Source organism: Mustela erminea, chromosome 21 (genome assembly GCF_009829155.1).
Source record: "Mustela erminea isolate mMusErm1 chromosome 21, mMusErm1.Pri, whole genome shotgun sequence".
Classification (NCBI taxonomy): Eukaryota; Metazoa; Chordata; class Mammalia; order Carnivora; family Mustelidae; genus Mustela; species Mustela erminea.
The window spans coordinates 32,909,453-32,935,820 of NC_045634.1; the positions used below are offsets into that span (position 1 = coordinate 32,909,453).

The following is a 26,368-nucleotide window of genomic DNA, read 5'->3' on the forward strand; positions in this document are numbered from 1 at the left end:
CATTGACATTAACAACTGGAACCCCATAGACAGTCTTCAAAGTATTTGTGATAATTAGAAGCCGAGAGAGGAAATCATTTGTTTATGACTCTCAATATCTGGGTCTTGAAATTCGGAGCAGAGAGGCGGGGCGGGGGGGGGTGTCATTTTCTATTGAGAATGGAAAGTCAGGAGCCTTGGCAGCCGAGCACGTGTTGCAGCTGCTTCCAGGGAACATCGTCAGACCAATGGCAGTCTGCGGAGAACTTTTATGGACGGTATAAATATTCTGAGCTCAGGGCATCATGACCAGCTGACATTTTCCCCCCTCAGGACCAGCTGTTCAGGAGCCTCCCAAAGGAGAGCCAGGCACATCTGAGACTTGGCTCAGAGCGGAGACACCCGCACGCTCTGGTGCAGCAATGTCGGTGTTAGAAGAAAGCCGGCCGTTTGCTCAACAGTTATCTAATGTCTACTTCACGATCCTTTCACTCTTCTGTTTCAAGCTTTTTGTGAAAATCAGCCTTGCCATCCTCAGTCACTTCTACATCGTGAAAGGCAACCGCAAGGAAGCAGCCAGGATAGCAGCTGAATTTTATGGAGTAACCCAAGGACAAGGTATGTTTATGGTAATGCTCTCTTGCTTCACGTGGCGTCTGACTACTGCTCCAGCCACAGCCCACGAAAACATCGCATGTTTTCTCTACGGGCTGCTTCCAAGTGAATATGCCCCGAACGTTCCCTTAGAAAAACATTTGTAAATTTCACGGCTTCATAAAAAAGAAAGTCATCTTGCTGGGTAAAGGTCTGGGTTAATGAAATCCAAGGTATCATTGCAAAATAGAGTAGTGGAAACCTCCCATGGAGAAAAGTATTTTAAAACTTTAAACATTGCATTGGCCAAGCTATAATTTTAGAGGCTTCCATTACTGACTGCACTTCAGCTGTCCTTTAACATGGACCTAGACTTTTATGATTCTCAAACTGGCTCTTTCGTCATATGTAAAACAATTATTATTAATGAGAATATCTGAAGGTTGTACTTGTTTTTCACACCTTTTATTTGGCCAGGATTAAAAAATAAAACACGGCGTGTCGAATACTGAGATTTATGTCATGAGTTCTCCTGGATGGAATTGTCATTGCTTTGCTCAACTTGTAAAAAGTTGACTATAATAGAATAGGAACATCAATGAACACACTTGATGTGGGCAGCAAGGTACATCAATCCATGTTTCTTAGAAGAAATTGAAGTATGACAGCAAATGAGAAACAGTCATGTTAACCACAGACTTTAAAGGTTATAAAATCAAAAAAAAAAAAAAGGTTATAAAATCATTTATATTCTATTGGACTGGTATTCTGTACAATAAAAACAACTGTTACAGTGACCTTTAAGGTAACACTTTAATTTCTTACAGCCTTTGGATTAATTGCTGGTTTGAACATCAGCAAACGAGTATGAGCCCAAATGCTTCTAAAATAACTTCAAATTTCAGAGTCAAAATATACTATCATGGAATTAGAGAACATAATTTTTTTAAAAGAGCATTTAGACTGGAAAGCTTGCCTTGTTAGAATCTATTCTTCTGCCTTTTTGGTTTGTGGAATAATTCATTTTAGAATCTAGGTTAAGGTACATGCAAAGCTGAATGAAGGCAGAAAATCTTTTTTGGAAAGCTGAATGAAGGTAGAAAATCTTTTTTGGTATGTGAGGTGGATAGTAAGTCCATTTTTTGCCCCTGGAGGAAGAGAGTTCTTATGCAAAGTGAGGAATTTATGTACTCATTCAAAGCGAGGAAAATCTAAATGCCAGTATGAAACTCTCAAGAAAGGGTCTACAGGAAACAGGCAATATGTAATCCTTTACTTCACACCCTGCTTTAGAATGGCCGTCACTATTCAAACGTGGCACACACTATAGTTGTAAGTAGAATATTTTGTTTCAGAAACAGCAAACACAGGAAACTTGATTGTAAAACAAATTAAAAAAAACCCCAATATTTCTAGATATAATTTGAAATTGATCATAAGGTGATGAGATTTATTCATTATTTCATCGTCAAATTTCTTGTCTACCTATTATGAGAACTGCCATACATAAAAACATGAAATATTTGCTAAAAATCTACATGTTTTGTGGAGTGGCAAGCATTTTATCTATTTACTTTTTAAGATTTTATTTATTTGAGAGAGAGAGAGATTGAGAGAACCAGTGAGAGGGCCAAAGAAGCAGATTCCCTGCAGAGCAGGGAGCCTGACGTGGGACTCAATCCTAGGACCCCATGATCATGACCTGAGCTGAAGGCAGACACTTAACTGAGCCACCCAGGCACCCTATGGCAAGCATATTTGAGAAAGCTGCAGAAGCTCCTTTTTGTACATATTCATAAGTAACAAAAGACAATTGTCCTCTGTTGAATCTGATCTCAGTGCACTTTCACTGGAAGCCACAGGAATATATGAAATGGCTCCCATGTTCATTTAGCTTCATGAGTCTATGTTTGTTAAGATATATTAGAACTCTAGGATGTCCCAAAAAGAAAAGAAAAAAATCAATACTTACTAATGGAAAAATACTTTTCCTAGAAATATAAATTGGGAACATAGGTTCTTAAAAATTTTTTTGTGTTGTGTTAGTATTATATCAATTTAATAAAATTTTTCTTTCTCACATCTTGTATTAATCTATAGATTAAATAGAATATATAATTTTTATTCAATGCAAGCATAACTTGGCTCCAATTTTATTGTAATATTAGGAGAACAATCAGGTACCTAACAAACCGATTTTTGTTTTGTTTTGTTTTGTGTTTTTTTACAAACTCATTCTTGATCTCCTACCTCTAAGAGTTAATTCTTCTTTGCCTAAGAAATTATTTTTTCATTTTGACATAGCTCTTCCTTTTATTTACTACAACGAAACTATTTTTATTTTGTTTGTATTTGTATAATTAACCAATCAGGCTTAATTATCTTTGTTTAACCTAGCAATTTCCTCCTTCCTAGGAAAGATTATCACCTTCATTCCACTTTGAATTAGGCTTCTCATTCCTACTTTTAAGACTTAGCCAGATTGTTCCCCAACATTTCTGACGAGGAGTTGCCAAATTCCATGATATAGGAGACGATGTGTGTATTTTCATGTCTCTCAAACCAGAGAGGACCCTGTTGACAACATTCTGGATGTCCTCCCCATGTCATAGTACTTTGGTATGAAGTAAAAGAAACCCTCTCTTACTAGATGCTATTGCAAATGAGCTCATCCTACTGGAGCAACACAGGGAAGGGTTTTTTGTTTTTTTCTTCAAGTACTTTCTAGTCAGACTTGAGACCAAGGTGTGGTTACCCAAGGCTGCTGGAAGTTAAATGGCGACTAAAGTAGTTTAAGATTATTTCCTGCTTGATCTTCTTGAAAGGCCAGTAAAACTTAAAAATCTGCCTCTTCGTGTTTGAAACGGAAGACTTTTATCAACTCTGCCATCACACAATTTATCACGACTTTTCTCTGTACCTGCTTCCTGTAGTCCTTGCTGTTAAACATCCTGCTTACAATCTTTAAAATATCAGAGCACTAGTCTATTTTTAAAGCTAGCACTATACTTTGAGACTAACAGGGAGGCTAACAGGAGCTGAAAAGTGTCTTCAGCTGTGGTATCAAACAGTATAGACAGATGATAAAGATCTGGGGTGGGGGGTTACATAGATTTTATGAAATCATTCTAAGAGCTGAGACGAAGTCACGAACTACTAATGCCCCAAGGACACGTCAAGAGGCACCAATTCTCTTCTGTTAAGAGTAATAATGTTGTCCTGGGCGCCTGGGTGGCTCAGTTGGTTAAGCACCTGCCTTTGGGTCATGTTGTGATCCTGGGGTCCTGGGACTGAGGCCCACGTCTGGGTCTCTGCTCAGAGGGGAGCCTGTTTCTCCTCTGCCTCTACACCCCTGCTCGTGCTCTCTCTTTCAAATAAATAAAATCTTAAAAAACAAAATGAAAAGAAGAAAGAATGAATCTGATGATACCTTTAAATGGCATTGGCAGAGAGCAGATGTTACTTTAGGGGAGCTTCTTGTCTCCCAGAGTTAGATGTGGACAAACCAAGAAGAAAAATAGGTCTATCAGCAGAGGGACTGATCAGCCATGCAGGCGCAGGTGAGCCCTCAGCGTCCACCCAGGCCACAGAGGGGGCTGGACCCTTCGCTGCTCCGTGAGTCTTCAGACTTGCCTTCCCCCAGTGTGAAACATCGGGGTAACTCGGAAGGTAATAAAACTAGGATCTGCATTCTAGTCTCACATTTGACTTATTTCTGTCTTCCTTTTGTTCCACTTTTTCATCACCAACTAACCTTCTGTTTAGGATTTGGCATTTCCTGTGGCCCTGTCCCCAGAAAGGGAACGAGCTGGCTGGCCCCCAGGAGCGGGGGAGTCCGTGTGACATTTAAGCTTCTTGTAAATTAATGTATTTACATCTTGTTATCACTCTTCGGTAGTGTTCTGTGTTCTCCGAGTTGTAAGTCCACCTCTGACGTGTGAATTTGTTCCAGCTTTGCTGACAGATCGGGTTTCTGAGTCTCCAAGACCACAGACCAGATTTGACACTGTGGAAAATTCATCAAAGTAATGTCTCTCTGTGAGAGACATGTCACAATGTCTCTCATAATGTCACAATCCTTGTGACATCCAGAACTCTTCAGGCACTCCTTTCACAGTTGGGACTTTATATAGAATTACAGAATGCATGTGCAATCATCTGAGAGACTCTGTCTTTGTGATTTCATAAATTTGGTTTGGGGGTTACCATTAAGCATGTTTTTGTTTTGTTTTGTTTTTTGACGTGTCTCTTGTTGACATTTGAAAATAGGCTACAGTGTAAACCTGCTACCACAAGCTCAATGGCCAATGTGCTGGCCATTTTGGAGAATAGGGTAAACTGGATGGGAAAAGCAGTTAGAATTTTATATAATGTCATTCATGGTTTTCTCCATCAAAAAAGCCCATCTCCGGTTTGAAAACAGCTTTAGGAATTTAGCTTTGCATCAGATGTCAACCACAGCGGCAGTGATCATGTTTGCCTGTACCGAGGAGCCATGTAGTTTTTGATGCCTGGTGTTGACTGTGTTGGGGTTAGTTATGTTAGGAACGTGTCTCAGAATCTCAGCAGTGAAAAACTGCAAGAGGCAAATCTGTAGGATGACTTCTTTCACAGTGTTCATTATATAAAGGTATAAAAATACCTTGACAATGTGAGAGCTTTGGACACATTTTCCATACTTAGGTGGATCTCTCTCTAAGAATAACTTGAGCCAATAGGACTGTTCTTCTATGACAAAAGGCAGGACATTATAATGGAAAATGTTACCAAAAAAAAATTTTAAGCTATTTTCATTTTGCCCAAGCTCTATTTTTCTGGAAATGTCAGAGCACTTTTTTTGGAAGAGACCATTATAATCCTGTGAATTAAAGATGGAATGTGGGAACAAAGTTCCAAGTTCACAGAAGACTGTCACATTTCTAACATTAATATCTTTCCTCTTCCTCTATATTTGGAGAAATGAATGACTTTTTAGAATTAAAGAACTTGGGATACTGATAACTTGTGAGGGGTCAGTTTTCCTGGGAATAGTCTTCTCATGCCTTTTGTCTCTCTCTCCTTTCCTTATGTCATTCCATTATTTGCTCCTTTATTACTTAAACTGTTGACTTGTGTGTATTATATGTCACAGGCTCTATGCTGGGCATTAAGGAAAAAATACACAAACGAACCATAATCCCTTTCCTAAAGGTGTATATCATCTAGTGGGAGACAGATAACTGAGTAGTTTAAAAACATGCAAAGTGCCATTTTACAAGGCTAAATATGCTGTGAGCACAGAGGTGAGAGTATAGGGATAAGAATAGATCTGCCCAGGACATGTCGTGAAAAATAAGTTTTACTGGCAATATGCATATTCTCTCCTGTAATCGTGCATGTCTCCTTCTTCATAATGCTCAAAACCTTCCCAATTCTCCACTTTCACTGTCCCATTCGCTTTTTCATCTCTATTATTATTATTATTATTTCTGACTCACATTTCTTCTGCCTAAGTTTTTATGTAAAAGCTCAGAGTTTTATTTTAAAAGAATGTATTTTTAGGAAAAAAATAAAGCATATTAATTACTTATCCACTATGGTATTTGTAGGATAACAGGTATTTTGGGAAAAAATTTCAAAAACAGATTTTGCATATATTGCTAGGAGGCACTGTTATAATCAATTCTATAGTTTTAAGATAATAAGAATAGTTAAAAAGTGAAAACTAAGTCTGGACCTTCTGCTTTTCAATTTCCTGTATCTTTTAGACAATGGTAATTTATTGAAATAAGAGTTTTCGCATTAATTGATATAACTGATACAATTCTGAATTTAATTCAGCTCAGTACTTGGACACCTATTCTATTCCTGGTTCAATGTTATGTGCTACATGCAGACAGATGAATGCATATGTGTGTGTATGTGTGGGTTTACATATGGAGAGATCTGTATATTATCACAGGTACTACATGACTCTCCTTTTGAGCCAAAGCAAGTGTGCTTAAGTGGGGCTGAACTGTGCCCATGTGAAACAGCCGAACAGCAAGCAAGCAGAAATTCATACGGTGCTAAATGAAAACAGTTAAGTTCTGTAATGACTGTTTTCTAAAGAAGGCCATTGAGAGTATCTGGAGCTTCATCAAGAAGGTGGGGCTTGAGATAAAATTTCCGAGGCAGAAGTTATCTCGTTATGTACAAGCAGAGGTGAAAGCAAACTGAATATAAGGGCAAAGAGGAAGTTTAGAATGTCGAACTGAACAAGCTTGGATCGTTGGGGAGCAAAGACTGATGTATAAATATTAGATAAGGATAGCTGGATTGTCGGTGCCAACGTGAAAAATAAATACACATCTTCTCAATCACACATCCAAAAGGAAATTGTTCTATTAAGAGCTTTCTGCTGCCTTCACTAGATTCAGGCTACACAAAAGGAACCACTACGTAATGCTGGAAATAACTACCATGGGGGTGTTTTGCAGACTCTCTGGTGTGATGAGGTAATAGGTCAGGACACGTGAAGTACACATATTTCATGAGCTGCATCTCAGAGAAGACAAAACACCCCCTCGACGTGGGCTCAACAGCTCAAGTCCTCAGAGTGCCTCGATGGCATTGTGTGGACTGCTGCAGTGATCTCAGCCCGCTCGGCTCATTTCCCAACCGGAGCAGAAGAGAGTCAAGTGTGCCCCCAGTAACAGACAAACCATGTCACGGAAAGCGGTGGAGTATTTCGAACACCTCTTGCTTTGAAACCACCCTCAAATCCTTAAAAAAAAAAAAAAAAAAAAAGGAAGAAGAAGAAAGAAAGGAGCAAAGAAAGAAAAGAAAAAAAAAATGAAAGAATAGTTTGCTTAAGGACTCTGTAGACCTTTTGGCATTTCTTCTCTACCAGCTGCAGGAAGAACAAATCATTCCTTCTTTCCAGGCTTCTCTCAGCGGTACTACAAAGGAGACCATTGGCTCTTTAGACTCCAAATGCCCAAAGGATATCAGATCAGGGAAGGAGAGCCACATAAATTGTTAAATTGTTAGCAATTCCAAGTGGCCTGTGTTTAAACAAGTCCACTCTGGGAAATTAAATTGGGGGAGACCATATATTAGAATGATTTTTTCCTTATAATTTCATTTCTTAGTCTTATAATTCTCCATTGGTTACTGTGGCACGGGTTTTTAAAAATCTGCCTTCTAAGTAGATTTAGGAGTTTTCTAGAAAAGCCCGTGGGATTGAGAGGCTAGGGTGGCATGCAGGGACAAGGTTCCCGTGGGCCCCTTCCTCTTTTCTAAACAGGATAGCTCTACTGTGGTGAAGTTCCAGAAGTTGGACTTTCCGAGAAATTTTTCTTTAAAGAAAAGGATGAAATGGTGTTTAAACACAAATGCTCTCAGTGTGTTGAAAATATGATGCAAGTTACGTGCATCTTTACAGAACCAACCCCCTTATAAAATGAGTCACAACAGGAACAGCCTTTCAACATTCTCTCCTAGGGATGGGAACAACAGTAAGCATTTTGGGCCCGTCAGGAATGTGCGAGACTATGGCACGAGGCCATTCTGTCTCCATGAGGGCAACTAAAATTTCCATGCCACCATCACCTAAAGAGCAAAATAGAAACATTCAGAAATACATACACTCTTTCCAGAAGGCTTAGTGCCGTAAACTATGGACAGGGGACAAGCAAACTGGAACATAAAACCAAAAGGCCATTCACGTTCTTAAATAGAAACACTGGCTCCTCTCAGTCATCAAGTGTGTGGCTTGATTTAAATGGAAACAGACCGTGATACAATGAACTTTAAGGCCTGTCTGTTGAAATCGGCTCTTCGCCCTCATAATGCTGCAGAGTTCCTCAGGAGCTGATGGAGTTGGGTAGGCTGTGACTCTGGGGGACAGAAGCCCTCTGAAGTACCAAACACATCTTTGATTAACCACTGAGGAGATTTATGAGCTCCTTCTGTTTTCCAAACGACCTCATTCACTAGAGAAACGAGGATTCCTATAATCCATCAAGCACAAGGAGTAGGTAAGGTTTAGTGTGAACTGATGCACCAAATGCATTTCTGAATTTGGAAGCCTGGTGTCTTCTTTCCCTCTCGAGCCACCACCCAGAATGGGTAAATAGGAAAAGGAGAAAGTGCTAGTTTCTTCAGAGCTGAAATGCACAGAATCACAGATCTATTGAGTCTGGGAAGGAATGGCTATTTCTTCACAGTGACTCTCCAAGAAGTAAAAGAAAGGAAGCGAAACAAAAATGTACACATCGCTCTCTCCATTCCCTGTAGCTATGACGAAGCTGCTCATCTAGGAAAATCTAGTTTAGCTGCCAAGTTTTATGGCTTACGCACCGTTAGCCCAAGAAAGCAACAGAACAAGAGTGATTTGGATTGGAGGGACTACCTCCTACACAGTGATATTAAGTCCTGGAACAATACTTGAGCACCTAATTGGCATGACCTTCCAAAATGTGCAAGGGGAATCTGCTTAAATAAACTCAATCTTTAGGGCCCTCTGGAGGTCGTAATAGTTTTAAAAAGAATTTTATTTATGAAAGCTTGATTCAATGATATTTTGATAACCATTTAAAGGTTAATTTTTTTAAAAGATTTTATTTATTTATTTGACAGACAGAGATAACAAGTAGGCAGAGAGGCAGGCAGAGAGAGGAGGAAGCAGGCTCCTTGCCGAGCAGAGAGCCCGATGCGGGGCTCGATCCCAGGACCCTGGGATCATGACCTGAGCCAAAGGCAGAGGCTTTAACCCACTGAGCCACCCAGGTGCCCCTAAAGGTTAATTTTAAGTAGCATACAAATTCGACCACAAACCCGGTTCTATAGCATTATAACAAATATTTTATTTATTAAAAAAAAAATAAGGTGTTTGAAAGACAAAGGATTTAACTAGAATGAAGGGAAAAATAAGTTTGTAATTAACATAAGGCTCAAGAGGCAAAAAGGATTCTTGCCAAATACTTGGAGACCGAATTGTAACCAGTTTGCAGGGGAAAGCTGCAGGGGAAAACTACTTTTTGCTTAGTAAATTATAATTTCCTTCTCCAGAAGGAAATTATAATTTACTAAGCAAAAAGTCACTGGGACCTTGAAATAGCTGCCAATGGCACGAAGAAAAATAATGCCTTGGAAATTGGAGGAACTCAGCAAATACTTTCGGAATGTATAAAATACCTTAATCTAGGGGAAAATAGAGTTTCAAGTCACGTTGCAGATGCCAGTGATTTAGGCATGCATAAATTATTCTGTCATGTTTCTAGCACCTTCCAGCTGTGAGATCCTAGGAAAATTGTCTGAAGTCTGCAGCCCTCAGTTTCTTCATTATTAAAATGGAGATAACGATATTTATTTCAGGGGGCTATTATAAAGTTTCTAGGAGATAGATTTTAATTACTTTTGTCAAGTCAATTTGATAGACAAATTACCATTTGTCACAGTGCCTTGGAATACAGTTACTCCATAAAAGTGAGCTCTTTATATTATGCTTTAAATTTCTTCAAAAACAGTACTAAACTGCCTACGATTGAGTACTCAGAGAAACATGGATAAAAAAGGACGGTGCAATTATCATACACTGTGTTTGCTAGAGCTGCTGTAAGCACAGGATGATGCTAGGACATTTTCACTAAGCAACTAAGTTTTCTTCTCCGCATCATGTTAGCGATTCGGGGAGGTTTCAGAACTTAAGTGTTTGGCCCTCTTTATGTGTTTATTTAAGAGTAACCAAGTGAAGTTCAGAAAGGTTGAGTGTTTCCGAGCTATCACATGGAACTGGAGCAGAGCAAGGCAGAGGACTGGCCTGGTGTGTGGCCAGGACCTAAAGGCGAGTTCAGAGCTGACAGTTTTAAAATTACTTGCAGGTATTTCTTCTACCATCTTATTCTGTCAAAGAACCCTTCGGGCAGAAATCCTTTGGAAGGGAATGTTTTTCAGGGCCAAATACCTAGTCAGGTTATACTGTAGTATAACCAGTTTTTTCTGGAAAGGCATTACCATGACAGCGTAATGGCACGTTACTAATACAGGAGCAAATTTCTCTTCACTCTTCCGCGGTGAGTACCTTACAAAGAGCTGACACCGCTTCATCTCCAAAATACCAAAGCACCGGATATTAACTTCCTCTGCCAAGCCTTCTTGCCCTTTTATTTTCTCTCCTCTTCATCCCTGGCAGCTGAAAAGGGAAGACAAAACCCAGTCCTAACAACAGGAGCAGTGAAGGGCTGAGTCAGCACAAGGCAGGGAGTTGGCTTTTTTCCTTTATTTTCTCTGTTTCTCTCCGCCAGCTGGTCTCTCCAGGAAGCAAGCAAAACATAATTTTTCACTGGACCTATCTTACGAAAAAAAATTTTTTCTTATGAGAAAGGAGAAAAGCCTTAAAAAAAAAAAAGCAGATTTGATCTGGAAATAAAAATGCAGGATTATTTCATAGGATCACTGAATAACTTCAGACCATTTTAAATGGTCTGGGGCCCTGTGCACAAGTTGGCAAAATATCCCCCCAAGAGCTTCCATGCTACGTATGTTACCACCGGGGAACAAGGTGACGATCCAAGCCATGGGAATACTCAGGCTGTTAGCTGCAAGGTCCGAGGTAGGAATATGATAACGGACAAAGCACTTTCTCACAATGGAAAGTCTAACCACAACTTCACTAACTGGGGAGTAACACAGCAACTCCCACATTTTCCTGAGGTAGCTCAAGCTAGCCTGGTCTGCCTTGGGCCACTGAGGAACAATGAAGCTGATGCAATACTGGCCATTTGTTTTAGGAGATGATAGGAATCAGCTCCATGTTGTAATATCAGAATTTTAATATTCCAGCAGAAACGTTATTGTTCCCAAAGGCTTCATCCTCGGTGCTTTTAAAGCTATGTTTAAAACTTGGTAAAACATCCATCAAATGTACTATACTGGAGTACAAGCAGAGCTTTGCTTAAAAGTTGTGTGCAGGACAGTTTTAGGAAATTACTGGATTTTTATTTTTGTCATCCCATGTAAATGTGTCATGTAAAAGAGTCCCTTTGGGGTTGCTGGGGGTGGGGGGAAGGGAGAGATAGGGTTGGTTGGGGGATGGACATTGGGAAGGTATGTATTGTGGTGAGTGCTGTGAATTGTGTAAGACTGATGATTCACAGACTGTACCCCTGACGCAAATAATACATTATATGTTTTTTTTTTAAAAAAAGAGTCCCTTGGGAAATAAACTATTTTTCTAAATATAAAATTTTCATATCTTACATTTTCTGAAATTGAGATGATTTCCTAGTAAATATTATGTGGTTAATACTGTAGGAGGAGAAGATGAGAAAAGGAAAAAAGTGAATTTGTTTTCCAAATTCCCTATAATTGGACTTAATAGGGGTGCTCAGCATGTCTCTGGACCTCTTCTATCCCTAGCTATGACACTACAAGACCCACCTCACACTTTCTGAGGGCAGTATGTCATATTTCTCGTGTAATTCACAAAGTCTTTCCATACATTCTATCCCTTTTCATCCTCATAATTGTTCCCTACAAAGTCAAAGGTATTAATGCTTCTTTTACAAAGAAGGAAACAATTTCAAATGTAGCGCAACTTGCTCAAGGTTACCGATCTCCTTAGAGGAAAGTCGAAACAGGAGTCCAGGTATTCTGGCGTTGCTTCTGACATCACTCAACCTGACCATTTGTGGGATGTGTTTTTTTAGTTCACATTATGAAGCTAGCAGTGTCCTTCTTCCAGGGCCAGCTCTTTTTCGGGCTGCAGTCCATCTTTCGCGGACTTTGCAATAATCCCAGTCAGACACAGAATCCCTTTGCATTTTCTGGGCTGCTCCCAGCCCCCGCCACGCCCCCTCCCCACCACACCCACAACCCCCACCTCCCGGTGCCCCACGCATGCGTGAACGCAGGGCTTTGCCTCATCCTCAGAGCTCACCTAGCACAGAGACCTACCAAATAATCAAGGAGGTTAGAAACAAAGGAAGGAGGAAAAAAGGGAAAAGAAAGGGATTCAAACTTAAGCCCACGGATTTTATCACCACTTTCAACACAGCACTTCTCCTATCCTGCTCATGCCTCGCCCAGCAGTGTGGACCCACACATAGACAGAGTGAACGTTCATGGAGAGGCTCAGGGAGTTAATTCTTAAAGGAAAATGAAGACAGAAAATCAATACTGTCCAGAAGTCAAATCTATATTAATGCCCTCCGCTCCACCTTTTTAATCAGACTTTTTAATCCCTTTTCCCTGATTCCTTTTAACCTCATGGACTGGCATGACCCCGCTTCCTCAAATAAAACAACCCCATCATACCTCTTGTTGACTGGAATCCGTTAATGGCTGTTAATGTTTTCCAGTATCTTATTCAACTCATATAAACTCAAAGGTTTTGCCTTTTGGTGAGGGATGCTACTTGTCTGCTTTTTGATTTCTCATTTTAAGTGAATACATTTTTATTCTTAAAATGTTAGACTTTCTGAGCCAAACTTCAAATATCACTAAATGTTCGTTCTTTGTTCACCTTAAGCTGAATGCTCATCATGGCCCTTCAAAGTGTATACAGCATACAGAACACACCCCACATGCCATATATAGAACTCTTTAGAGGAGACTGCTCTTCTTCCTCTAAAGCAAGTCAGAAAATTGTCAAGTGCTAGAAGCTGTTACAAGAAGGGGTTTGGCTGATAGAAAACTCAGAATGACTACCTGCTGTAAACAATACCTCTGGACTTCAGCTCTTCACCCTTCGAGCCTGTGCCCCAAAATCTTTAGTATCTGTTTTAGATAGCAAAGTGGTAGGAATGATTTTTATACACACACACACACACACACACACCGGGTGAGCCACCCAGGTGCCCTGGCAAAATCACGATTTAAAAAATAAAAAAATATATATATTTATATTTAAAATTTATATTATATATAGTATAATATATATTATATATATAAAAATCTGCCTTCAGCTCAGGTCACGATCTCAAGGTCTTGGAATCAAGCCCTCCACTGGGCTCTGAGTTCAGAGGGGGGTCTGCTTCTCCCTTTTACTCTCCATCTATACCTATTCTCTCTTCCAAATAAAATGTAAATCTTTAAAAAAAAAAATCTTGCTTTTGCCTATGCACACAACTGGCTTCTTCATACACGGGTGGCGAAAGGATCACAGAGGGGAATTTGGTTTGTGTCCATGTCCAGAATCTTCTGTAGTTAAAGGTAACACACAGGCAAGAAAGAGTAGTAGCCACCCACAGCAGCGGGTAGGACTCCCGTCTGGGGACAGTTGTGCAAGGATAGCCTGCCCCCAGGACCCCGGAGCGGGCCCACGACGGTGTACGTACGTGGCGCCGCCGTGGCTTGGCAAGCTGCAGCAGAAGCCAGCGCACCCGGGTCTCCAGACTTCCTCTCCTTTCTGCTCTGAGACCCAATTCTGTGAGTACCTTCAATGTGGCAGAAACAAAGGTCAGTACACCCTTCTGGTCAGGATCAACAGAAAACACCTTAGCTGCCGTCAGGGCCTCAACCTTCCATGAGCATATGGTTCCCAGGGACACAACTATTTGTGGCTAGAACTATGGGGAAGAGAGGAGGTATGTGTAAAATCATTCTTACACTAAGCCCTTGTTGTAGCATCGTGTATCAGATCTTCTTCCCGGCAGCTGTTGTGCTCAGACCAGAGAACACAGGTTGCTGATTTCATCCCTTGTAGGGATTTGTGGACCTCGTTTAAATTTCAAGCAGGCAGCTGGTAGAGATAGAACACCACAACCAAGTGGGTGAAGAGAAGGCAGGAGGTGGAAAGTGTCGTTTTATGAGAATAAGATACCGAACACCTACCTAGTTCTTAGCTGTGCGCCAGGGACCATTCTAAACATGTATGATCATAAACTCATTTCACCCTAACAAAAAAGCTTATGACGTAGGTACTATAAGTTGTTAAAATCTGTTTTTTGCCTTCCTTATTTTTTTTTTAAGATTTTATTTACTTAGAGAGAGAATGGGACGGGGGGGGTGGGGAGGAGCAGAGGGAGAAAGAATCTCAAGCAGACTCCACACTGAGCATGGAGCCCCATGCGGGGCTCGATCCCATGACCCCAAGATCACAACCAGAGCCAAAATGAAGAGTTGGAAACCCAGCCAACTGAGCCACCCAGGTGTCCCTTGCCTTCCTTATTTTATGTTCACTGGTTTAGATTTGTCTGCCGGTGGTGTTAAGTAGCAATAGGGTACATTGGAAACCGAACAGGTCAGGAACTGACAATCTTGTTCCAGTCTTGCTTTGCTGGTAACACTCTGGGTGACTCTGGGGATGCCACCCACCCTCTAGCAACTTCAGTTTCTTTATCTGCAAAATGAAGACGTTAGACAAGATCAGTGGGTTCTGAACCTTTTTTTTTTTTAAGCTGTTGACTTTTTTTTTAATGATCTGGAAGCTCAATTTGTGAGGTTGATAAGAGTGGCAACCACTCTGTTTGAAGGCAGAGCCCCACGCTAGCTGGCACGCTCCAAGGCAGCTCGGCTGAACTCCCAGGGCTCTCTGCAACCATACGTAAATCACTGAAGCAGATGGCATCTAAGTCCACTCTTCGCTCTGAAGCACCATGATTCTTCCATGTTATTTTAACTGTTGGTGGATCCTTTTTGACCAGAGATGCTTTTAGCACAGAACCTGAGTTCCTTTCGTGAATTTATCCCACCCATGACCTCACCGGCTCTATGGCAGAACGTGGAGACTGTAACTCAACTGTGCTGCTCAGAACTGGCTCGAGTCACCAAATAATAGGTAAGGACAATGATTTCAGGACAGCCCCTGCAGTCCTGGAGACACATTTCCATATATTCACACCAGGGGTCACCCAAGGTCACTGGAGGCACATGGTTGGTAACTTTCCTCCCCGAGAAGTGCTCTGTGGAGTATTCTCTCTTCCTCTCCACTGTGCACTCTTTCCAACCATAACAGCCTCTCCCTGTCTCCAGAGAGAGGGTGATTCCTTTTACAGTTATCTTTTTCTTGCCTGTATAGGTTTCATCCCCCTGACTATACCTCAAGTAGTTGACCCTTTGGTTTAGCCTGCTTTTAAACTTTATGTCAATTGACCCATTCTCTCAATATTCTTTCCTGATTTCCTTTTCTCAGTGAACAACGTGATAGAAAGATTTATCCATGTGTACCTGGAGTTCATTCATGTTCAGTGCTGTAAATTCCAAATTTGGGGTAATTATGAATCACACTGATAGAAACACCTAGTACAAGTAATTTAGTCCAGCTCCAGAAGTGGAACTGCCAGGTCATACAGCATGTGTATCTTTGGTTTTTTTAGTTGGTGTTACTCTATTTTCCAATATGATTTTATCTATAGTGAGATCCACAGTGTATGAGAATTCATGGTGCTTCCCATTATCGCTAATATGGGGTGTTGTCAGTATTCTTAATTTTTGCTAATCTGGTGGGCATGTGGAGATACCTTGTGGTTTCATTTTCACTTCCCTAATAATGCTATTTTCATGTTTATTGGCCATCTATACCTTCCAATTTTTTGAGGTGCCTTCCAAATATTTTGCCTTCCCTTCTAATGGGTTTTCTGCCCTATTTTTCATTGATTTTAGAAGTTGCCTATATAGTCTACAATTAAATGGAGACTGAAAAAAGAATATTACTTCCAAATATCCTTTGTGGCTTGGCTTTTCACTTTTCATGGGTTTTGTTTTTGTTTTTTTTGTTTGTTTGTTTGTTTTTGTTTGTTTACTTTATTTAAAAATAGTCAAATTTAGGGGTGCCTGGATGGCACAACTGATTAAGCATTGGACTCTTATTCTCATCTGGGGTCATGGGATTGAACCTTGCATCTGGCTCCGTGCTCAGGGTGGAATCTACTTGAGGCTTCTCTCCTTCTTCCTCTGCCTCTTCCCTACTCCCCCACACACATGCTCACTCGCTCTCTCCCTCAAATAAATAAATCAATCTTTATAAAAAAAGACAGTCAAATGTATAAATCTTTTCTATTTTGGTTAATACTTTTTGTGTCATTTATTTTGAAAATTCCTGCTGTATTTCAACATAATCAAAGTGTTTTTCTGCATTCTCTTCTTAAAGCTTTCCTTTCAAACTATCCACTTGCAATTGAGTTTTTGAATGGTATAAGCCCATTTCTTCCTAAGTGGGTAGCCAATTATATTCACCCCATTTAATGGAAAGTCGGTCATACATTGTATAAATCATAGTCACTATGGTAAGCTCTCTGCCTAAGAATAGTGTCTGTTCATACCAAGGTCTGTTTATGGGCTTTCTTACTGGGTACATCTCTCCAGACCTAAACCACACTATGTTGGTTTCAGCAGCTTTCAAGTATCTTGATACTCAGTAGAGCAACCCTTCCCACTTCGTTCTATTTTCTCAGTGGCTTTGGCTGTGCTTAGTAATTTGAAATTCCAAATTTTAGAAGCCACTTCTATGGTTCACAAAATACCTATTGGGTTTTCTGTTGTAGTTCATTTAACCTATCAATCATTTATTAAAGGGAAAATTCACATCTTTGCAGTGCTTGCCTTCCAATGAATAAACATGATATATTTTCCCATTTATAAAGGTTTTCTTTAATATCTCTCAGTAAGATTTTATTATTATCTTTTGAGGAGGTCTTATACATTTTTGTTGAATTCATTCCTAGGTGTTAAATTGTTTTAGGCTACTATAAAAACTATCTGGTTAAATCATTTCATTTTCTATCTCTATGTTGTAGGCATAGAGAAATATAGTTAATTTTCATATATTAATTTAATACCCAGCAAACCTGCCAAACTCTCATTAATTCTAATAAGAATCTGTAGGTTCTACGGTTTTTTTTAAGATAGAAAATCATATTATCCATGAATAACGCCAGTTTGTTTCTTCCTTTCCAAGTTTCATACCATTATTTATTTCTTCTTCCTCAGTTATTCAATGGATTAAAACCTTCAGTGTAATATTCCATGGAGTGGTGATAATTAGTGTCCATTTTTTATTTTTCAATGCAGAGGGAAAGCTTTCAACATTCTGCATTAAGTATAATGTTTTTTGAAGGCTTTTGTTTATTTGGTATTGTTAATAACTTTTACCATTTTTAAGGAAGTTCCTTATTATTCCTGTTATGGTAGCTGAGTTTTGTTTTGTTTTTACTAACTCCAGTATCTGGGTGCCTGGGTGGCTCAGTTGGTTAAGCGACTGCCTTTGGCTCAGGTCATGATCCCAGAGTACTAGGATCAAGACCTGCATCAGGCTCCCAGCTCCATGGGGAGTCTGCTTCTCCCTCTGACCTCTTCCCTTCTCATGCTCTCTCTCTCACTTTCTCTCTCTCAAATAAACAAAATCTTTTAAAAAAAAAAAATAAATAACTCCTGCACCTTCAACTGGGCAGACATCTGGGCATTCTATTTACTGAAGGAACACTTACTTCTGCAAATGCATTTTTTTTCTTTTTAGCACTCCTCATATCATCAGTGCTGTAGTTCATATTTTAGCTTAATTATCTGGAAGACAGTCCACAGTGCCAATACTCGCTTCTTTGGTGATACACGGCGGCATGGGGAGCCCGCTCTGGCATTCTGTGGTTGTGTCTGGTGCCATGATACTAATTTAAACTACCCAGTCTCTCAAACAGTCCATTCCTTACCTCTTCGACACATGGAATGCACATTCCTGAGAGATGCTCTGGAAAGTTCTTCTTTTTCACCATGAATTTTTTTTTTCAGCTTTCAAAAACCTTGTCTCCGAAAAATCTGATCAAACAATATTGTTCTTCTTTCTCCTGTTATATCCTGGTCCACCAATTGTCTTCATCAAAGTGTCTGTAAAAGGTTTAAACAACCATTATTAATTTTGTACCAAGGTCATCTTCGGGATTTTTCTGTGTTTTACTATGTTTGCACAGTTTCTGTAATGTGCCTCGATGCTTCCTGGTAATGAACTGAGGAATGATTCAGGTAATCTGCAAACTCTTGAAAAGTCAGGTTCAGAGCACAAATTACAAGGAGTGTGGTGGTTGATGTGAGGCATGGGTCGTTTAAACTCAAGTTTCTATTCAGTTTGGCTGTTTTCACATGGTAGCAAGACACAATGGAGATGTAGCTGAGCTGGCCAGTTTTAGAGAACTATTTTTTTCTCTGCACTGGATGTAACGTCTTATTTATGAACAGAGCTTCCAGATTCAAATCATATATAATAATTCAGAGTCATAATTGGCAGGCAATAAATATTTAACTTTGGTATTAACTTTGGTATTTTGTGATATAGATGTAAGTAGCTATGGGTGTCAGTGTGGTTTACAAGTGATGCTCCATATAACAATGAATTTGTGCTTCAGTGTAGGGGACGTGGGCCACGCCAGACTTATACTTGAAAGATGTCACTTCTGCAGACACGATTATGGGTATAACTTTATTCTAGCTCTCTTTCCTGTTTGAAGATTTTATTCTTTATTTATTTTTGAGAGAGAGAGAGAGAGAGAGCATGCGCTCATGCAAGCTCCTGCACAAGTTGGGGGAGGGGCAGAGGGAGAAGCGACCCCCTGCTGAGCAGAGAGCCTGAGATGCTCTATCCCTGGACCCTGGGATCATGACCTGAGCCAGAGGCAGGCAGACCCTTAACCAACTGAGCCTGCCAGGCGCCCTAGCTCTCCTTAGTGTCTGAGTCTGAGCAAAATATCAGGCACAGGGTTAAAAAAAATACAGTATATAACTTTCAGAGGTGAATAGGGGAAAATGGAATTATAAAATTAAGCAAATCAAAATAACTAAAGAAAAAGAACATAGAAACAGTGCGGAAAATACAAAGTATGAAACTAATATGGGAAAAATTAATCTAAATATCATACAAATAGCTAAATATATCAGTAATTTAAATAATAAGTTCATTTTTTTTAAGATTTTATTTATTTGTCAGAGAGAGACAGAGCACAAGCAAGGGGAGCACAGGCACAGGAAAAAACAGATTCCCACTGAGTAGGGAGTCCAATGTGGGACTCAATCCCAGGACCCTGGGATCATGACCCAATGACCTGAATCACCCAGGCAAACCTAAATAATGATTTTAAGTAAATAGCTTGAGTTCTCTAGGTTAAAGATAACAATTTCCAGATTTGGGGGGTAGTACCCAGCAATATATATTTTTTAAATGACCCATCTAAAACATAAGGATTCAGAAAAGTTGAAAATCAAAGTATCGAGACAGGCCCCACTGAAATACTCCCTGAAAATATCTCACCATATTAATATGATGTAGGCAAAAAACATGACTAGATGCTACTATATGATGATAAAAGATGAATTTACTTAGAAGCTATAACAATTCTATGTATTCACCCAATAAAATTGCTTTAAGATATAAACTTGAAATATTGACTTAAAAGGAGAAAGAAAGGGACGCCTGAGTGGCTCAGTCATTAAGCGTCTGCCTTTGGATCAGGTCATGATCCCAGGGTCCTGGTATTGAGACTTGCATTGGGCTTTCTGCTCGGTGGGGAGCCTGCTTCCCCATCTCTCCCTGCCTACTTGTGATCTCTCTCTGTCAAATAAATAAAATCTTTTTTAAAAATTGAAAATGTAGATCTAATCTGGATTTGGAACTCTCCATCCACATCATTTCATGTACATTTTGAAAATGTGAGTTCAGTTGAGTTAAAAAATTGAGTATACATGGGGCCATAAAGCATGTCTCTGTAAAAGTTCAAATGATTAGTATTATATAGGTCACAGGTTGGCAGACTTTTCTGTCAAGGATAAGAGAGCAAATATTCTAGTCTTTGTGCATCATACAGTCTCAGAACTGCAAGTTTAACATAGAAGCAGATGATATGTAAATGAATGGTTTTGGCTCCACCCCAATAAAATTGTATTTACCCAAACTGATTGTAGGCCAGATTTGGCCCACAAACCATCATTTGGGGCCTCTGATATGGATCATATCTATGACTCTCCATAAAATTAATGTAGAAATCATTTAACAAAATGTAACTGGAAGAAAACTCCCATGTTTGGAAATTAAGAAGATGTCTTTAAGGAACTCAGGGGTTTAGAAATCAAAATTATAAAAAGAACAAAACTGTCAACTTTCACACATTGAATTAAAAAAGTAAGAGAGCCGCAAGCAGAAATTAATAAAGTGACTTATAAACAAATTATAAACAAAGCTGAAAGGTGATCTGTTGAGAGACTAATGAGATTGGTACACCTATGTCAAAATGGGTGCAAATAAACAATGGTTGGAATTCAAAAGAGAGCATATGGGGCACCTGGGTGGCTCAGTGGGTTAAGCCTCTGCCTTCGGCTCCAGTCATGATCTCACGGTCCTGGGATGGAGCCCCGCCATCAGGCTCTCTGCTCGGCAGGGAGCCTGCTTCCCTTCCTCTTTCTCTCTCTCTCTGCCTGCCTCTCTGCCTACTTCTGATCCCTGTCTGTCAAATAAATAAATAAATAATCTTAAAAAAAATAAAAACATAAAGCAGGTGTTAGTGATATTTTTAAAAATAAGTGGTTTTATTTAACAACTTAATGCCAGTAACTGGGACTATCTGGGTGAAAGACAATTTCCTAAAAAAAAAAAAAAAAAAAACAAAAAAACTTGTCAAAGCTGTTTTTGAAGAAATAAAGAACCTAACTAATCCTAAAATCACTAATAGAGATAAAATCACAAGTTTTAAAACTCCCCCCCACAAAAAAAATCCAAGAGCAGAAGGTTTTACCAGAAGCCTCTACCAAGTATTATAAGGTAGAGCCATGACAGCAGAAAAAGCAAAGGACTCGTCCCCAACTCATTTCATGGAGTTCGTAGCTGTTCCCTGTAGTGGCTTTGTACCATGTCAACTCAGGTATGCCAGAATTCTGTGGCCCAGAATTCCCTTTCTAGTGCCGTTCCAGGTTGGGACTGGCTGGAGGAGAACTTTGTGTAACATTTGGGTGGCAGAAAAAGGAGCTAGTTTTACAGTTAAGGCCGGTGTAGGCACTGCTGTTGGCTCGCACGTGACCCTGGTCATCTGGCCACGTGGATCCGTGGCTCATTCCACTCCCTCCAGATTGCCCACTTTCATATCTCAGAGTCCCAGGCCAGGTGTGTGTGCCTTCTGTGGTCAAGGGTGCCAGCTTCTCCTCGGGCCACCCACATTGCTGAGGCTGGAGGTGGGGACAGACAAACTCTGTTCCCGGTTTTCCTCGGAGCTATGAGAAGTCTCTGCTGTCCCTGACTTCGCCTTCGTCTCTGATGCCCACTGCCAGCCAGCCAGCCTACGCTAACAAAGACAGCAGCCGACAAAGACAGCAGCCCCACACAGATTCCTTAACCAGCAATTGGAGAGGGTCTATTTGGTATGAAAAACTCCTCATTCTATAACACTCAGAGTGATCAAAGTTTAACTGGTACATTACTCAAAATCGAACAAGTCAGTACAAGACAGGCAAATTATAGGAAGCCAATCTCACTCATGAACAAAGCTGCAAGAATCTTAAAGGAAGTATCAGCAAAGCAAATCTAGCATGAAGAATCGGGTTTCTGAGAACTCTCTTATGATAAGGTTCCTTTTAAATAACATCCCGGCCCATCAATTGAACGGAAAGATAACACTCTATTATGAGACACAAGCTTGCTTTCGTAGAAGCACACAGTCAAACCTGCCAGTTACCTTGGGATTATTTTGAAGCAAATCTGACACGTGTCACTTAATCAAGAGAGAACAAATTAGACAGTGGCCAGAGTGGATATAGGGCAAACATTTAGTATGCATTACAGTAAGGAATATACAGCAGCTTGGTCTACACCTTTGACTAAGAATTAGAAATGAATGAATGTGGATATAATCAAAGGAAATTTGGGAAGAAAATGGGTGGTGAAGAAATGGATTGGCTTATGCCAACTTCCACATCAACATTTAAAGGATTTTCAGCATAGGCTATTAGAGTGCATTACTGCACATTTAGGAATTGTCATCAGTTTTTTGCCTGCTAAGCCGACATTTATCAAGGAAAACACTTAAGGAAAATTCAACCCAACAAACCTATACTTGGGGATCGTCCAGATCATCTGGCTTCTTCACCATTGGCAAAACCCTCCTGGAACCTAGGGACTGTTGATATGGATAGTCAAGAGATTTCTGTGCTTCTCGAATATTGCTGCTTCCCCATTATTTCAAAATTTGTGCTTCCTCCCTCTTTTAAGAATTTTCTCATATCTAATATTTTAAGTATTTTCTATTTTTTTGTTGTTTTCACATGAAAATGAATGGTCAATTGTATATCAATTGTATTTCTTTCCTGGCAACCAGGGGACTCACCAATGATGTAGGACAGAGTTTTGGGTCCACAGCTATTTTAGTCTGTGTTTTCTGTTGCTTAATTTTTGTGAGCTATTTTTGTTTGGTTGGTTGTTTTCGTTTTGCTGACAAAGTAGCAAAGTTATATCTAGTACACCAAGAATGGTTTTCTATACACCACAGTCACTGAGCAACCAAAGAACCAGAAATATTTGTGGGGCTTACCAGTAACTGAAATGCTTGAGTGTTGTGAGTTTTGAATTTGCTTTTTTAACTTTACTACTACATAGAAAGACAAAATTTGATGAAGCAAGCATGAATGATATATTTACATCCGAGAATAAGGTCATAAAATTATCATTAAGGGCTAACCGTGTACCAGGCACAATTCTGATTTCTCTATTAATTCATACAGAAATTCTGTGAGATAGGATTGTTATCCCACTTTCCAGATAAGGAAATCGAGGCATAAAGAAATGAAGTAACTTTCTCCAGGTAACAAATTTAGTATTTGCCTGGCGTGGGATATGGACCCAGCTTTGGTCATTTGAGGGCAGTGTTGAGGCTCCTAACTACTATACTAAGTCAGAATGAATAGCTCTATTAGAACACGGATTAACAAGGGCACCGGGAAGCTCTGTTGGTTAAGTGTCTGATTCTTGGTTTTGGCTCAGGTCACGATCTCAGCGTTGTGAGATCGAGCCCCATGCCTGGCTCTGTGCTCAGTGAAGACTCTGCTTAAAATTCTCTCTCCCACTGCCCCTCCTCCTCCACCCCATTCGCATGGTGGCTCACTCTCTCTAAAAAAAAAAAAAAAAGTTTTAAAAAAAGAAAGCAGATCTCCTGAGATTTGTTAAATCAAGGGTAGGTGCACTGCTGATGCATATGGAGTTGATAAAAAAAAATAGTTACATCATTGAGAGTTTTAAATCTTTTCGTCCTATATAGTTTTGTGGCTAAAACATAACATTAGGAATTTTTTTTAAGGCAGTATATACTTTGTTCTAAACCTACGTTTAGCAGAAGCCTGGAGAAGTGTTGAGATCCGTTTTCAAAATGAGAATTGATATCTTTGGTTAGATTTTCCTTGTTTTTCCTTTCATAATGGCATTGTGGTATCTCTCCATTCATCTCACAATCTGCACGCTAGCCAAATGCTTTCCAAGATATCAGGTTAAGAATAACAGCAACAGCAAAACAAAACAACAACAACAAAAAAAACCCATATTTTTTGGCCACTTTTTCACAAAATTGTTTTGGGCTTCATAAAAATCTTAACAATGGAAATACACTGTCTACGATAAAATCGTGTCTTCTTTATGGAGAATTGCTACTTGCCACTTATAGTTTATGAAATGTAAATGAGAATTATTTTGTGGACAGTTCTAACAGTTAAGGAGCATCACGGCAACCTGACTCTGGGTATTTCCAAGTCTACCATGAGTCTAAGATTGATTCTCAGATGTACAGATGTTTCTTAGACAGTGATGGAGGTCCATGCCAATTCTGAAATGCCAGTCTAGAGCGCAAGGTTCAAGTCACAGCAACTGTCTTTTCATCTCTGTGTACCCAGGGCATAGTACCCAGTAGACATCTAAAAAATATGGAGTGAATGGGTGAATGAATGCATGAATAAATGAAATTTCATACTTACTTGATCATTACACAACTAGAAATTAACATACTTTAGTCGTTAGCATTTATGTTGGTCTCTCATGGTTTAAGCACTTAGAGATTTTGAATTTAAATTGTATTTTATTATTTTTGTGCTATATATGGGCATTATTTGTGTCTTTCTGAAAAACCATTTACGTCTTTTGGTGTATTTAAAAAAAATACCAAATTCAGAGATATCTTCTATATTACAATGTTGAAAAAGATATTTTAAGCATTTTGAGAAGACTTTAACTCTCAATATTAACAAACAGGTGAGTATGGTAGAAATCACCCTTACATGACAGCTAACAAGGACTTACTGTGTCCTAGACATTAAGGACAAGTACATTTTCTTCAACAGTGAAGTGCCCTAGACATTGAGGACAAGTACATTTTCTTTAATAGAACCCCTTAGCGTTCTGTTTCAAGATCTACCATAAAAAATATGCTTTATGCAAGCATATAATTTTGTTACTTCAAACTCCATTTAACTGGATTTTACGTTATGCTTCTACTTTTAAAAAATCATCCCCAAACAAGTTGGTGATATTGAAAGAGCCTCCTTACCTAACATTTATTCTTAAAGCCCTGCCCACACCGGCTTCTAAAGTATCCTTCACCGTGGTTAGGCATTATTATGATATGTGTGGTTTTATGAGGCTCCTGACCTATGTTCTCGAATTGTGATTTTTTCAGATCCCTGTGACCTTTCCTAACCACTCAGTACCAACTAAGAGAGGAGCAATCAGGGACCACAAGATGTCACTGTAGGTTTCCCAGCAACCTTTAGAGAAGTGAATGACCCTTGGACAAAGGTTCACTGTTAGAGAACAATCACTATGCTTTCCCCCAAGGTCAGGCCTGCCCTCAGACCTCCTCTGCCCTCACTCCCCATCCCTAGGCTAACAGATTTAGGTACCCATGTTTACATAAAATAGAATAAAAAATAAAATGGAACAAGAGGGGGGCTCAGGGATGACGGTTATGAGCTCCATGTGCGTGTGGCCTGGTAGAGACACCCACAGCAAGGCGGCCTCCCGGAACTGAACGATGGCCCGTTCCAGATGCGACTGTGCAAGGGTGGAAATTTGGCACTAGCAGGTACAAGGGAATCTAACATATCTTGTAATGATTTAAGGCGAAGTTTTTATCTTGCATTTAGTGAGTCATCTGTACTTTAGAGAAAAGATACATTTTTTTTTAAAGGATGGGAATATAACATTTTTTAAAAAAAATTTTAGAAAATGGAGAGATCGCAGACTTTTACTCTAAGATAAAGAATTTAAACATGGTCCATGTAGTTATTATTCTAGAAGGCAGTTTATGAACTGGGTTGCTCTTCGGAAAATAAAAATTAATCAACGTGTGTTTGATGACATATGGAATTACTGTTTTTTGTGTGATTAGGATACTATAGTTATGACTAGATAGAGTCCTCATCTTTTTAGAGGTAGATAGTAAACTATTTATGGGTCATATCATATAATGAGGTCTGCTTCAAAATAATCCCAGGACTGGGGTTGGGAGGGCTGCGGGTGGCTTGAAGATGAAACAAGACAAGTTGTGAGTTGGTAATGTTGAACTGGGTGCTGGAGACTGTATGAGTTTAGAGTATTCCACTGTCATATGTGGGGGAAACTGCCAACCAGGATTCCAGCTGGAGTCCCTTCATCTTGATCTGTTTCTGAAGATCTGGGTGGGGGCTCAACGCTGCCTTTTGGAAGCAATGAGCTCCTGAACTTTGTGACTGCTTGTGTAAACAACAAAACAAAACAAACAGAAGTGTGTATTAGTGTCCCACTTGTAATCTTAAAACTGTCAGAAGTTAATCCAACTCTGTAGCTTTTTCAGAATTTCTTAAAAATGTGTACTCACTCCTTACAGTGTGTGGCATCATTACAGAT

General features: G+C 39.6%; 1 protein-coding gene across 3 annotated transcripts in view; it reads left to right on the forward strand.

Moving 5' to 3' along the window:
* The first annotated feature begins 285 nt into the window (after positions 1-285).
* The window catches only part of ASB5 (ankyrin repeat and SOCS box containing 5), a 49,311-nt gene continuing 23,228 nt past the window's right edge, over positions 286-26,368 (forward strand). For 2 of the 3 annotated variants that reach the window (XM_032328952.1, XM_032328951.1), the window contains exon 1: positions 25,323-25,565. Coding sequence is in view for 2 of the 3 variants with exons in the window: in XM_032328951.1 (XP_032184842.1) it covers positions 25,529-25,565 (37 nt within the window). In the remaining variant the exon portion in view is untranslated. Of the gene's footprint in view, positions 598-25,322; positions 25,566-26,368 lie in introns of those variants that run through there. The other variant, XM_032328948.1, reaches the window with a different exon arrangement.